The 12,772-nt window shown below is 46.4% G+C and overlaps 1 protein-coding gene across 7 annotated transcripts in view; it reads left to right on the top strand.

Annotated features, from left to right (window-relative positions):
* Positions 1-12,772, top strand: part of SSX2IP (SSX family member 2 interacting protein) — a 61,658-nt gene that overhangs the window by 24,925 nt on the left and 23,961 nt on the right. For all 7 annotated transcript variants that reach the window (XM_073644011.1, XM_073644010.1, XM_073644012.1 and 4 more), the window contains exons 3-7: positions 46-194; positions 6,897-7,106; positions 7,180-7,290; positions 9,180-9,315; positions 9,888-9,963. In XM_073644011.1, the coding sequence (XP_073500112.1) occupies positions 46-194; positions 6,897-7,106; positions 7,180-7,290; positions 9,180-9,315; positions 9,888-9,963 (682 nt within the window). The remainder of the gene's footprint in view (positions 1-45; positions 195-6,896; positions 7,107-7,179; positions 7,291-9,179; positions 9,316-9,887; positions 9,964-12,772) is intronic.

Genomic DNA, 12,772 nt, shown 5'->3' with positions numbered 1-12,772 from the left:
AGCCTTTTATCTCCTGCATGTAAATGCTGCCTCGTCTCATCCCAGAAAGCAGAATCCTCTCCCGATACAACTCTGAGCCCAGGATGACGTCCCCGGCCCTCCTGCAGCCCCCGGTCAGCGCCGCCCATGGGTCCCAAGATCTGAACTTCTGTACGGACGACAACGTGGAGCAGTGTATAACATACCTCGACCAGGTGAGCAACAATAACATACCTCGACCAGGTGCGCAACCACAACGTGGAGCAATGTATAACATACCTCGACCAGGTGAGCAGTGACAACGTGGAGCAGTGTATAACATACCTCGACCAGGTGTGAAGGAAACCTCCAGGAAGGCTCAGATTAAGGGTGCGCTCACATCTGCGTATAAAATCGGCGAGTGTAATGTAATAAAACCTCGCACTGCGCTCGCCATAATGTTATTCAATGAGGCCGTGTTCATCTGCAAATTTTTCCTCACCTGGAATTGGTGTGAGTGAGAAGTTGCAGCATGCTGCGTATGGCTGCATAAAACAGCTGAGCCTCACCAATGAAAGTCAATGGGTGCGAGAAAAAAATAGCATGCCGTGCGGACCTTGCGTGTGCCGTCCGATTTTTACGCACCCATCTCAGGCTACCCAACACTACATCAGCCGAGTACAGTAAATTCACAGTGTGAACCGTCAGAATTGAATAGCTAAATTAGATAGATGTCATTGAGATATATAATTAGTGCAGTACGTGTAGCTTACTGTACATGTATTTAGCTAATAATTAAATAAAAGAAAGAAATGGCGTGGGTCCCCCAAATTTTTCTTAACCAGCTGAGGGCAAGCTGAAAGCCTTTGGGCTGTTTAGTCTGGTAAGGGGGTAATAAAAATGGAACTTCCCAGGCTATTAATATCAGTTCACAGCTGTCTGCTTAGCCTTTCCTGGTTATTAACAAGGGGGGACACCCCAAAAAAATGATGTGGGATCCCCCATATTTTTACTAGCCGGCAAAGGCTAAGCAGACAGCGGCAGGTTGATAGTAATAGCTTGAGAGGGGGCCGTAGATATTGGCCTTCTCCCAGACTAGTAACACCTGCCCTCAACTGCCCCAGAATTGGTGCATCCATTGGATGCGCCAATTCTGACGTTTGGCCTCGGCTCTTCCCACTTGCTCTGGTGTGTTGGCAAGTGGGGTAATGGTTTTGGGGTTGATGTCAGCTTTGTAATGTCAGCTGACATCAAGCCCAGTGGTTTATAAATGAAGAGGCATCTAGAAGACACCCCCATTACTAACCCTGGAAGTTTAAGTAAAAAAAAGAGCAAAGTCCTTTTATTTGAACAAAACACAGTAGTAGTAGCGTGAGAACGCATCGGCAGTGACATCAGTAAGGTGGCCAGAGTTCATAGCTGAAATTTCTCACAAAATGAGCGCTGACGTCAGTAAGGTTACCGCACTTCATCGGCTATGAACTCTGGTCCCTTACTGACGTTGCTGCTCGTCACTGCAGGTGCGTTCTTGCGCTACTGTTAGTATGATCCGGCTGGCGTGCTGAGCAGTCGCATCAGGTCACTGTTCAACACCCTATCCAGATGTAGCAGAGCTGGGCTTGGTCGTGGGACATCATTGGGGATTATCTGCGGACAGGTGAGGATTACTTTTGATTCTTATTTTTATTTGGATCTTAATAAATGGGTAAAAGAGGGTTCGGGAGTGTTTTGTTCAAATAAAAGAACTCTGCTGTGTTTTTTTTTTACTTAAACTTCTGGGGTTAGTAATGAAGATGTCATATAGACACCTCTCCCATCACTAACCCCTGGGCTTGATATCAGCTGACATTAACCCCAAAACTTACCCCATTTGCCAACGCACCAGGTCAAGCGGGAATAACCAAGGCTAAGCGCCAGAATTGGCGCATCTAATGGATGCGCCATTTCTGGGGTGGCTGAGAGCTGGCAATTACTCTAGGAAGGGGCCAATATCAATGGCCCCTTCCTAGCCTATTATCAGCCCGCAGCTGTCTGCTTAGCCTTTGCTGGTTATTGTAGTGGGGACCCCACTTCATCTTTCCAGAGTCACTCATTTTAATAGCTAGTAAAGGCTAAGTGAACTGATATTAATAGTTTGGGAAGCTCCATGTATTACCCCCTTCCCAGACTATTAAGACCAGTTCTCAGCTGTCTGCTTTCCCTCATCTGGTTAATAGAATATGGGGGACCCCACACCATTTTTTCATTTATTTATTATCTAAATAAAAGTACAGAAAACTACACATGAAAAACACTGATTATATATCTCACTGACATAGAAAGAAATATCTACCTACCTATCATCGATCTGTATAAACTAGCTTAAAATGACAGAGAATCACTGTATGTGAAAGCTGATGTTAAAAACTCATTGCATACGGATGTCATATGGTGAGGAAAAAAAACACATGGCACGCTCAAACTTTTCTGGCTGAGAATCTCCGCTGCTTTAGGCTGTGCACACGATGCAGAAATGTTCCGGATTTTTCCTGAGCGTTTCTGCATCTCCCTGGCAGAAAAAACGCATGCGGATTGTGCATGCGGATTGTGCATGCGTTTTTTCAGCCAGGAACAAGCGTTTTTCACGCGTTTTGCATATGCGATTTCGCATGCAGGTTGTCAAGCATTTTCCAAGTGAATTTAGCATCACTTGGAAAAGTTCTTGACAACTTGGTCACACTATATAAATCCATGCAACCAGCAACCGGCATATATAGTGTGACCAAGTTAGTTAAAAAAAAAAGTAAAAAAAAAAAACAACAAAAAAAACCTATACTCCCCTTCCGATGGCCCCCTGTCCCCTTCTCCGATGCGTCTGGTCTCGTGGTGGTGTGAAAGGACCTTCCATGACGTCATTTAGTCATGTGACAGGTCACGCGACCGCCGATGTCAGCGGTCGCGTGACCCGTCACATGACTGAATGATGTCATGGAAGGTCCTTTTACGCCATTGCGAGCCGCTGGGGAGCCAAGACGTACCAGATAGAAGCCTGTGGGCCATCAGAAGGGAAGTGTAATGTGTTTTTTTTATTTTTTTTTATTTTAATTTTAAATTCTTTTTTTTTTTTTTTTTTTACAGGTACTATGGTACCCGGGTCTGTAGGAGAGTCTCCTCTTCTCCAGACCCGGGTACCATCTGCACATTGAATCGCTTAATATCCGGATGTGCACATGTAGTCATGCATGGAACCGCATAGTATCCACAAGTCAATGACGGCAATTACGCTGCATGTCCGCAAAATAATTGGTAGTGCTGTGGATTTTTCCGCAATGATAATCCACAGCTGACATTTCCGCAGCATGTACACAGCACATGCGGATTATCATTGGGGGACATTGCAGGCCTTTTACCAAGCGTTTTTTAAGCGTTTCTGCGGCAGAATTGGTGCTGCGGAATCACTTAAAAAACGCATCATGGGCACACAGCCTAATAGACGCAGATGTGAGCGTAGCCTAATCCATAGTGAGTCCTGGTGCTGGCGCTGTGGGTTGCAGCAGTGGCCCCCAGCCCTCCTTACTGTGAGCCACATTATGACAAATCATAGAAAAATGGAAATGCCTGTAACAAGACGCTATTGATGGCTATTCGGGGGTGAAGCTGCTGGGATCGGAGCAGTTTGTGCTCCCCGCAGCTTCCTCCGTGCGTGCAGAGATGCCGGTGTCTACACTCTGCACACAGGGATGTGACTGAGGTCACTGGTTGTTAGAGGGATGTTCCATCTCCCCTCACTTCTGTATCAGGTGATTGATGGTGTGTGCGCGCCATCAGCAGGTATCTGTAGACGGCACTTCCCGATATTGAAGTCAGCGGAGTCTTGAATCATAGAATGGTTGAGTTGGAGGGGACCTCCTGGGTCATCTGGTCCAACCCCCGGCTCAAAGCAGGATTCACTAGATCATCTCAGACAGATGTCTGTCCAGCCTCTGTTTGAAGACGTCCATTGAAGGGGAACTCACCACCTCTCGTGGCAGCCTGTTCCACTCATTAATCACCCTAACTGTCAAAAAGTTTTTTCTAATATCTAATCTGTGTCTCCTCCCATTTAGTTTCATCCCATTGCTTCTAGTCTTTCCTTCTGCAAATGAGAATAAAGATGATCCTTCTACAATGTGACAGCCCTTGACATATTTGTAGACAGCTATTAAGTCTCCTCTCAGTCTTCTTTTTTGCAGCTAAACATTCCCAAATCCTGCAACCGTTCCTCATAGGACATGGTTTGCAGACCAGTCACCATTCTGGTCGCTCTTCTCTGAACTTGCTCCAGTTTGTCGATGTCTTTTTTAAAATGTGGTGCCCAAAACTGTACACAGTATTCCAGATGAGGTCTGACCAAAGAGGAGTAAAGACCGATAATGACTTCACGTGATCTAGACTGTATGCTTCTGTTAATACATCCCAGAATTGTATTTGCCTTTTTTGCTGCTGCATCACACTGTTGACTCATGTTCAGTCTATGATCTATTAGTATACCTAAGTCTTTTTCACATGTACTGTTGCTTAGCTCTATTCCTCCCATTCTGTATATGCTTTTTTCATTTTTATTGCCCAGATGTAGTACTTTGCATTTTTCCCTGTTAAAAACCATTCTGTTGGTTGCTGCCCACTGCTCCAGTTTATTTAGGTCTTTTTGAATCCTCTCTCTCTCTTCTCTAGTATTAGCTATCCCTCCTAGCTTTGTGTCATCAGCAAATTTAATCAGTTTACCCTCAATTCCTTCATCTAAATCATTGATAAAGATGTTGAACAATACAGGTCCCAGGACGGAGCCCTGTGGTACCCCACTTGAGACATTCATCCACCTGGATGTGAAGCCATTTACAACCACCCTTTGAGTCCGATCACTAAGCCAGTTATGAATCCACCTAACAGTTACCTGGTCCATTGCATACTTGGTCATTTTTTCAATAAGGATGGTGTGAGATACTTTGTCAAATGCTTTGCTGAAGTCAAGATATACTATATCTACAGCATTTCCCTGATCCACCCAGTCAGTGATTCTGTCATAGAAGGAAATTAAGTTAGTCTGACATGACTTGTTAGTTACAAACCCATGCTGACTCTGGTTAATCACTTCATTCTTATCCATGTACTTACATACATGTTGTTTAATAATTTGTTCAAAGATCTTTCCTGGTATACAAGTCAGACTCACTGGCCTATAGTTCCCTGCGTCCACCTTCTTCCCCTTTTTGAAGATAGGAACAACATTTTCTCTTCTCCAGTCTTCTGGGACTTCTCCTGTTCTCCAAGAATTTTCAAAGATTATGGAGAGTGGTTCTAAAATTTCTTCTACGATCTCCTTCAGTACTCTGGGGTGTAATTCATCTGGACCTGGAGACTTGAACTCATTTATGTTAGCTAAATATTCCCTCACAATCTTTCTGTTTACAGATAACTTGGATTCCTCTATTCCTTTAAAACGACAGTGAAGATCAGTTGATGTTACATTTTCTTTCTGAGAGAAAACAGATGCAAAATAGGAATTAAAAAGTTCGGCCTTCTCAACATCCTCTCTTACCATTTCTCCATTTTCATCCTGTAAAAATCCTATAGCATCTTTGACTTTTCTTTTACTTTTGACATACCCCCAAAATCCTTTTTTGTTGCTTTTGACATCTCTTGCAAGCCTTAATTCATTGTCAGCTTTAGCTAACCTGATACGTGCCCTACAGGATCTGCAGACTGCATTATAATCTTCTTTAGATATGCCTCCCTCTTTCCATTTAATAAACATTTCTTTCTTTCTTTTTAGCATGTGTTTAAGTTCTGTGTTCATCCATCCTGGTTTCCTTAAATGCTTCCCATTCTTCCTACTTTTCAGGATTTTTAACGATTGTGCTTTGAGAATCTCATTTTTAAAAATTTCCCATCCTTCCTGGACATTTTTGTCCTTAAGGACATCCAGCCATTGGATCCCTCCTATTCTCTTTCTGAGTCTCTTAAAATCTGCCTTTCTAAAATCTAACCTTGAAGTTTGAGTCTTCACATGTCTTCCTCCTCTAGTTATCCAAAATTCTATAATAGCATGATCGCTGCCTCCTAGGGTCCCAGCCACCTTTACCTCCTCAACCATTTCCTCCCTGTTTATAAGGATTAGATCCAAAGTAGCAGATCCCCTTGTTTTCTCCCCTACCTTTTGGAAGATAAAGTTGTCAGCAAGAGAGGATAAGAATTTGCTTGACCTGTTAGTTTTACTTGAGAGAGATTCCCAACAAATGTCTGGATAGTTGAGCCTTTACAATTAGCACCAAACGTAGATTCATGTATAAAGGATTTCTCTGGCTCCGTGCACTCCTGTGTCGGGAGGTGAGTGGTTACCAGCGATGTCGCATCTACAGATACCGGCTGGGATAACACACCGGTCCTAAAGACTATCAATCACACACACGTCCTGGCAGGTATCTGCAGGGGCGACGAAACCGGCGCCGCTCCCCCCCCCCCCCCCTCCCCAATACAGAAGAGGGCAGAACAGGAATAATGTATCCATAATGATGTCCTCATCACTGGCCTCTCCTCAGCAAGGGTCATCAAGGAGAGGGCAGGTTTGGGAGCGAATGGGGCCATGTATAGGCATGCTCATGCCGAGAAGTATAGGGATCCGGGAACCGGCCGTGCGCTGCTGAGGGGCACAGCGTCAGAGCACAGCATGGATCTCTGCTATCTGGGAAGGATCAGCGTGAATCAGTCAACAGCTTCCCTGTCCTTCCATTTTTTTTTTCCTTTTCTACTTCTTAAATGAATGTTTTTTATATTTGCCAGGAAAAAGGGAATATTCAAAATTAACTCTAAAGTCTCCTGCTTATCAGATAGGTGGCAACATTGTAGCAATGAAACCTCCAGCTGAGGTAGACCCTTTAATGTGTTAACTTGGTGCATTCGGTCTCATTCTGTGCTTGTAGGAGCTTACAACGTTGGGGTTTCCTTCACTGCAAACTGTCCCCAAAAATGGTGTTGGCAGGAGGCTGCAATTAGTGTCCATTATGAACTGTATCCACGAGCTGCTGCAGCGACACAACCGAGACCTGAGGAGACGAGAAGATGTAGAAATGCAGATCCTGAAGATGCACAGCGACCTGGAGCACCTGCAGAACGGCCACAGCAAACTGAAGGTGAGCGGCAGTGACGCCTGTACGATCAGTGCACCTCATAGCCACACAATAAATGTATATTCTGTAACCGCAGGATCAACTGGATCTAACGAAACGAGAAAACACTGCTCTGCTGGAGAGAGAACGACAGCAGCAGTGCAAGAACCACAACCTGCTCCAACTGCTGAAGAATGAGAAAGAAGAGGTGAGGATACGGGGGAAATGGAGACGTGGCCCAACATCAGGCGTCTGCGGGCCAGACTGGGAGTCGGCGGGGGTCGTCTGCGGGCCAGCCTGGGGGTCGTCGGCGGGGGTCGTCTGCGGGCCAGCCTGGGGGTCGGCGGGGGTCGTCTGCGGGCCAGCCTGGGGGTCGGCGGGGGTCGTCTGCGGGCCAGACTGGGAGTCGGCGGGGGTCGTCTGCGGGCCAGACTGGGAGTCGGCGGGGGTCGTCTGCGGGCCAGCCTGGGAGTCGGCGGGGGTCGTCTGCGGGCCAGCCTGGGAGTCGGCGGGGGTCGTCTGCGGGCCAGCCTGGGAGTCGGCGGGGGTCGTCTGCGGGCCAGCCTGGGGGTCGGCGGGGGTCGTCTGCGGGCCAGCCTGGGGGTCGGCGGGGGTCGTCTGCGGGCCAGCCTGGGGGTCGGCGGGGGTCGTCTGCGGGCCAGCCTGGGGGTCGGCGGGGGTCGTCTGCGGGCCAGCCTGGGGGTCGTCGGCGGGGGTCGTCTGCGGGCCAGCCTGGGGGTCGTCGGCGGGGGTCGTCTGCGGGCCAGCCTGGGGGTCGTCGGCGGGGGTCGTCTGCGGGCCAGCCTGGGGGTCGTCAGCGGGGGTCGTCTGCGGGCCAGCCTGGGGGTCGGCGGGGGTCGTCTGCGGGCCAGCCTGGGGGTCGAGCGTATAGTATTTTTTTTTTGGGGGGGGGGGGGGGGGGGTTTGCATTGTTTTTTTTTTTTTTTTTTTTTTTTTTATACCTCGAAGACATGGATGTAGTGGGATGCATAAATTGCTGTCTCCTTCTCCACAAGCAGAATACAGGCCACTGCTTTTAGGCTATGTGCCCGCGATGCAGAAATGAAGCAGAAAATTTCTGCAGCATTTCTGCATCTCCCTGGCTGATTGTACATGCGTTTTTCCTGCAGAATACATGCGGATTCACATGCGTTTCCGCATGCAGATTGACAAGCGCTCTCCCGGCGATAGCATCACTTGGAAAGTGCTTGACAACTAGGTCACACTATATAAATCCATGCAAACAGCAAACCGCAACCAGGATGGATTTATACAGTGTGAACCGTAAAAATGAAAACAAATAAAGCTATACTCACCCCCGAGGCCCCGGCGTGGCTGCAGCGCTCGTTCCTGGCTGGTTCCTGGCTGCCGGCATATCGCGAGACAGAGCGGTGAAGGGCCTGCGGTCACATGACTGTGACGTCACCGCAGGTCCTCAAGAGATGCCGGCATTCAGAGAGAAGCCGCCGGACAGGTGAATATAACTTTATTTGTTATTTTATTCTTTTTTTTACAGGTACAATGGTACCCAGGTCTGGATGAGAGTCTCCTCTCCTCCAGACCTGGGTACCATCCGCACATAGAGACGCATAGAAGCCGCTTGTACAAATGTACAGTCACGGTTTCTATGCGTCTCAATGCAAGTCAATGGCGGGAGTTCCGCTGCGCTTCCGCAAAATTAAATGACATGCTGCGGATTTTTGTACGCAGCATAAACGCTCCGGAAAAATCTGCAGCATGTGCATAGAACATGCGGAATCCCCTTGGGGACCATGGGGTGCGGATTACCTAGCGTTTCACAAGCGTTTCCGCTGCGGAAATTCCATAGCATAAACGCTTGAAAAACGCTACGTGGGCACCCAGCCTTATTGTGAAGCAATTTCTGTTATAGAAGATGTTTGATGTTTGCTGCACAATTCGCTAGAATAGTCATCTCAGAAATTTGGATATGTAGAAGAATCTGTAGTGGGCACCGGCCCGTCTGTATCTTAGTGTGTATATAATGGGCTAGAATAATCTCAGTAATGGGACCCATAACTCAAGCATTGGTATATGTGTATATAGCACAAGCATTGGTATTCGTTCCGTCTCGTGCAGGTGCAGAAGCTGCAGAACATCATTAGCAGCCGATCCACTCAGCATAATCACAACCTGAAGCGGAAGGAGCGGGAGTACAACAAACTGAAGGAGAGACTGTACCAGCTGGTGATGGACAAGAGGGACAAGAAAATCTGTAGGTGCAGAGCGCGCTGCTTGTACACGAGCCGCGGCCATCTTACTTGGCATTTCAAAACATTATGGTTATCGGAAGTCTTAGGCCATGTTCACACTTCGGAGAAAACTTCTGCTGTGGATCTGCCCGCAGATTTCACCTTTTTTTTGGATTTTCTCTCCAGCCGCTGCGGCTCCACACTGACATCTTCCTCATTGTGAGACGCTTTATTACATCTGTGTCTGTAGATGGCGGCACGCCCGTCCTTGTAGATGGCGGCACGCCCGTCCTTGTAGATGGCGGCACGCCCGTCCTTGTAGATGGCGGCACGCCCCTCCTTGTAGATGGCGGCACGCCCCTCCTTGTAGATGGCGGCACGCCCCTCCTTGTAGATGGTGGCGGCTGCAGCTCATGGCCTCTAAGTTTCATTAGAAATCCTGTATCACAGATATATTCGCACAATAAGTTAGAGGAGGGTTTGGAGCTTTCACCTCTGTAGAAATGCGGGAAGACTCGTGATGTGACGGCAGAAGTAGAATTTCCCGGTTCGTCAAACATCCACCATGAATTAATAACGTGTGTTTACTCCACAGCCATCGATGTGCTGAACTACGTGGGTCGAGCCGATGGCAAGAGGATGGCATGGAGGACAAGCAAAACGGACGCCAGGTGAGAACAGCGCACAATAACACAATACAGGAGCTGGCGGGAGAAGGTAACAGATGAGACCTAAAATGCTTGAGCCGTCGCCTCCGCAGATTACTCCTGTGCTCCAGTGCAGCAGCCGGGACATGTGCTGTTAACCCCTTAATGACCAGGCCACTTTTTTTTTTTTAAGTCTGACCAGTGTCACTTTATCTGGAACCCTTCAACAGATCCCAGTGAGATTGTTTTTTCATAACACATTATACTTTATGATAATTGTAAATTTAGGTCAATATGTTTTTGTTTATTTACAAAAATATCAGAAATATGACAGAAATGTAAAAAATGTAGCAATTTACAATCTTTAAATGATTATCCCTTTAATCCAGAGTCGTACCACATAAAAACATTGATAAATAACTATTATGATACTGGCGTAGTACTGCTGGAAACCAGTGGCCAAAGGAGCACAAGCAGGAACTGCTAGCGGTAGTAGAAGTTCTTGAAGATGGCAAGGAGTTGTAGGAAACTATCTGGAACAGACTGGGTAAGAATGTCCAGGAGCTGGAGACCGAAGCTAACAGCTAGACACAATACTCAAGCAATGAGTGAGAGATCCATGCGGCAAGTAGGCCCAAACAGGAATCAAGATGGATTCCATAGATTCAGAATCCGCCATCTTGGAAAAGGGCAATTGTAGAACACAACAGCAGCCTCCTGTGGTAAGGAGTGAAACTGCAGCACAATTATTAAAGTGAACAATAGTGGCCACTAGTGGTCAAACTGTAGAAGGCGACAGAATTCCTGACAATAACATTTCCCTCGTGTCTGCTTTACATCAGCACCATATGTAAAATGTTCTTTTATTTTGTTGGCATTTTAGAAGGTTTAACCCCTTAACGACCACCAATGCGCATTAAAACGGCAGTCATTAAGGGCCCTTATTCCCTCAAAGTTGTTTTAAAACTGCAATTGGGAATAAGGGAAAATGGCGCCGCCCGGCGATGGCAATTCCCATGGGTATCAGCCCTAGCTGGTTTTGATGCTGATTGGGGCCAATTAACCCCTTTAAATAGCACAGTTAATCGTGACAGCTCTATTTAAGTGGTCACAAGGGGGTCCCAAGACCCCCTTAATAACAGTCGGACCCCTGCAATGAGAATCACGGGTTCTGAAGGTTACCATGAGGTCATGTGATGACCGCAGGGTACGGTGGCCTGTGAGATCCAGCTATGAAGCACTGACTGCTCTCATGCACTGCAGTAAATGAGTACTGCAGTGTATGAGACCAGTGATCAAAAAAAGTATACATGTCCCATAGTGGGACTAAGTGAAAAAGTAAAAAAACACTCAAAAAATCACACACAAATCATTAAAATCCATTTCACCACTCAAAACGCGTCTGGCACGACCCGCTCTATAAAACTGGCACGTTATTCCGATTGGCAAATGTCGTAAAAAAAAAAAAAAAAACTCAATCTTGCTATTTTATCATACTGACTGACAAAAAAGTGAATAAAAAGCAATCAAATAATCATATGTAAAAATAAATAATAAAATCCAAGCCGTCTTGCAATAAACAAGACCTAATATGGCTTTCAGCAAAAAAATAGTTACAGCTCAGAATATGGCGATTCAAAAACAAATTCATTTTTGTAAAATATTGTTTTTAGTCTGTAAAAATGGCAAAACATAAAAAAAAGTATAAATCTGGTGTCGCTGTAATCATAACGACCTGACGAACAAATCTGTCCGATCACTTTTCCTGCCCGGTGAACGGAGCAAAAAATAAAAACCAGAACGGAATTGCTGTTTTTTGGTTCATTTGGTATCGGGATTAAAAAGCAATGAAAAATGATGTGCCCCAAAATGGTACCAAAAAAATGTGCAACTCGTCCCACAAAAAATAATCCCCCATACAGCGCTGTTCACCAATAAAGTTACAGCTCTGAGAATATGGCGGCAAAAAATACTTCTTATAAAAAAGCATTTTTACTGTGTGATGGAAGCAAAACCTAAAAAAAACAATATAACTCTGGTATCTATGTAATCGCATCGACCTGAAGAATAAATCCGCCTTGTCGGTTATACCGCACCAGGAACGGCGCAAAAATAAAAAGTACTATTCTTGTACTGCAGGTTCATTCTGCCTCCCAAAAATCAGAACAAGGCTCAGCTTACATTTATCCTGCGCTCTGCGCTGAGCGCTTCCATCGGGGGTTTCAGTGTATATTGCCCCAAATTGCAATTCAGACAAAACCCCGATGGAAGCGCTCACTTATGAGGCTGATGGAGGCACTTTGGACTGCTCTCTGTTCCGGTGGCGTACCATCATTTTAGGCGTCTTTTTTTTTTTTTTTTTTTTTCCCCTAGCGTGCAAGTGTGGGCGACCACAAATCTGTGTGCGCCTAAAAAGATGGAGACCACCGGGGCAGACCCCAAATGGAGCCCAAAGCGTGTCCATCTGCCTCATTATGGTGGGTGGTTCCGTTGGGGGTTTCGTCTGAATCGCATTTTTGTGGGATCTACACGGAAATGTTGGTTAGTGCTCAGTGTAGAACACAAGAAGGTGATCCAGCCTTATTCTGGAAGCAATCCAAAAATATTATGTACCCCAAAATGTTACCAATGAAACCCTAATTTATCCTGCTCAAAACCAGCCCCCCCCCCCCTTCCCTTCCCACAGGTCATCATCTGTCCCTGGGACTATTAGAGGGTCCCACGTTACTGGTAGAACAAAGACTCTGGAAAAGCTACGGCTCCCGCCCCCTCAAATAAAATCCAGTGAATTCTGTGCTCCCAAATCCAAATGCCCCACTGTGCCTAAACCGCA

This window comes from Phyllobates terribilis, unplaced genomic scaffold (genome assembly GCF_046119375.1).
Source record: "Phyllobates terribilis strain yellow unplaced genomic scaffold, ASM4611937v1 Scaffold_8__6_contigs__length_399053987, whole genome shotgun sequence".
Lineage (NCBI taxonomy): Eukaryota > Metazoa > Chordata > Amphibia > Anura > Dendrobatidae > Phyllobates > Phyllobates terribilis.
This window is presented reverse-complemented; position numbering and strand designations above follow the sequence as displayed.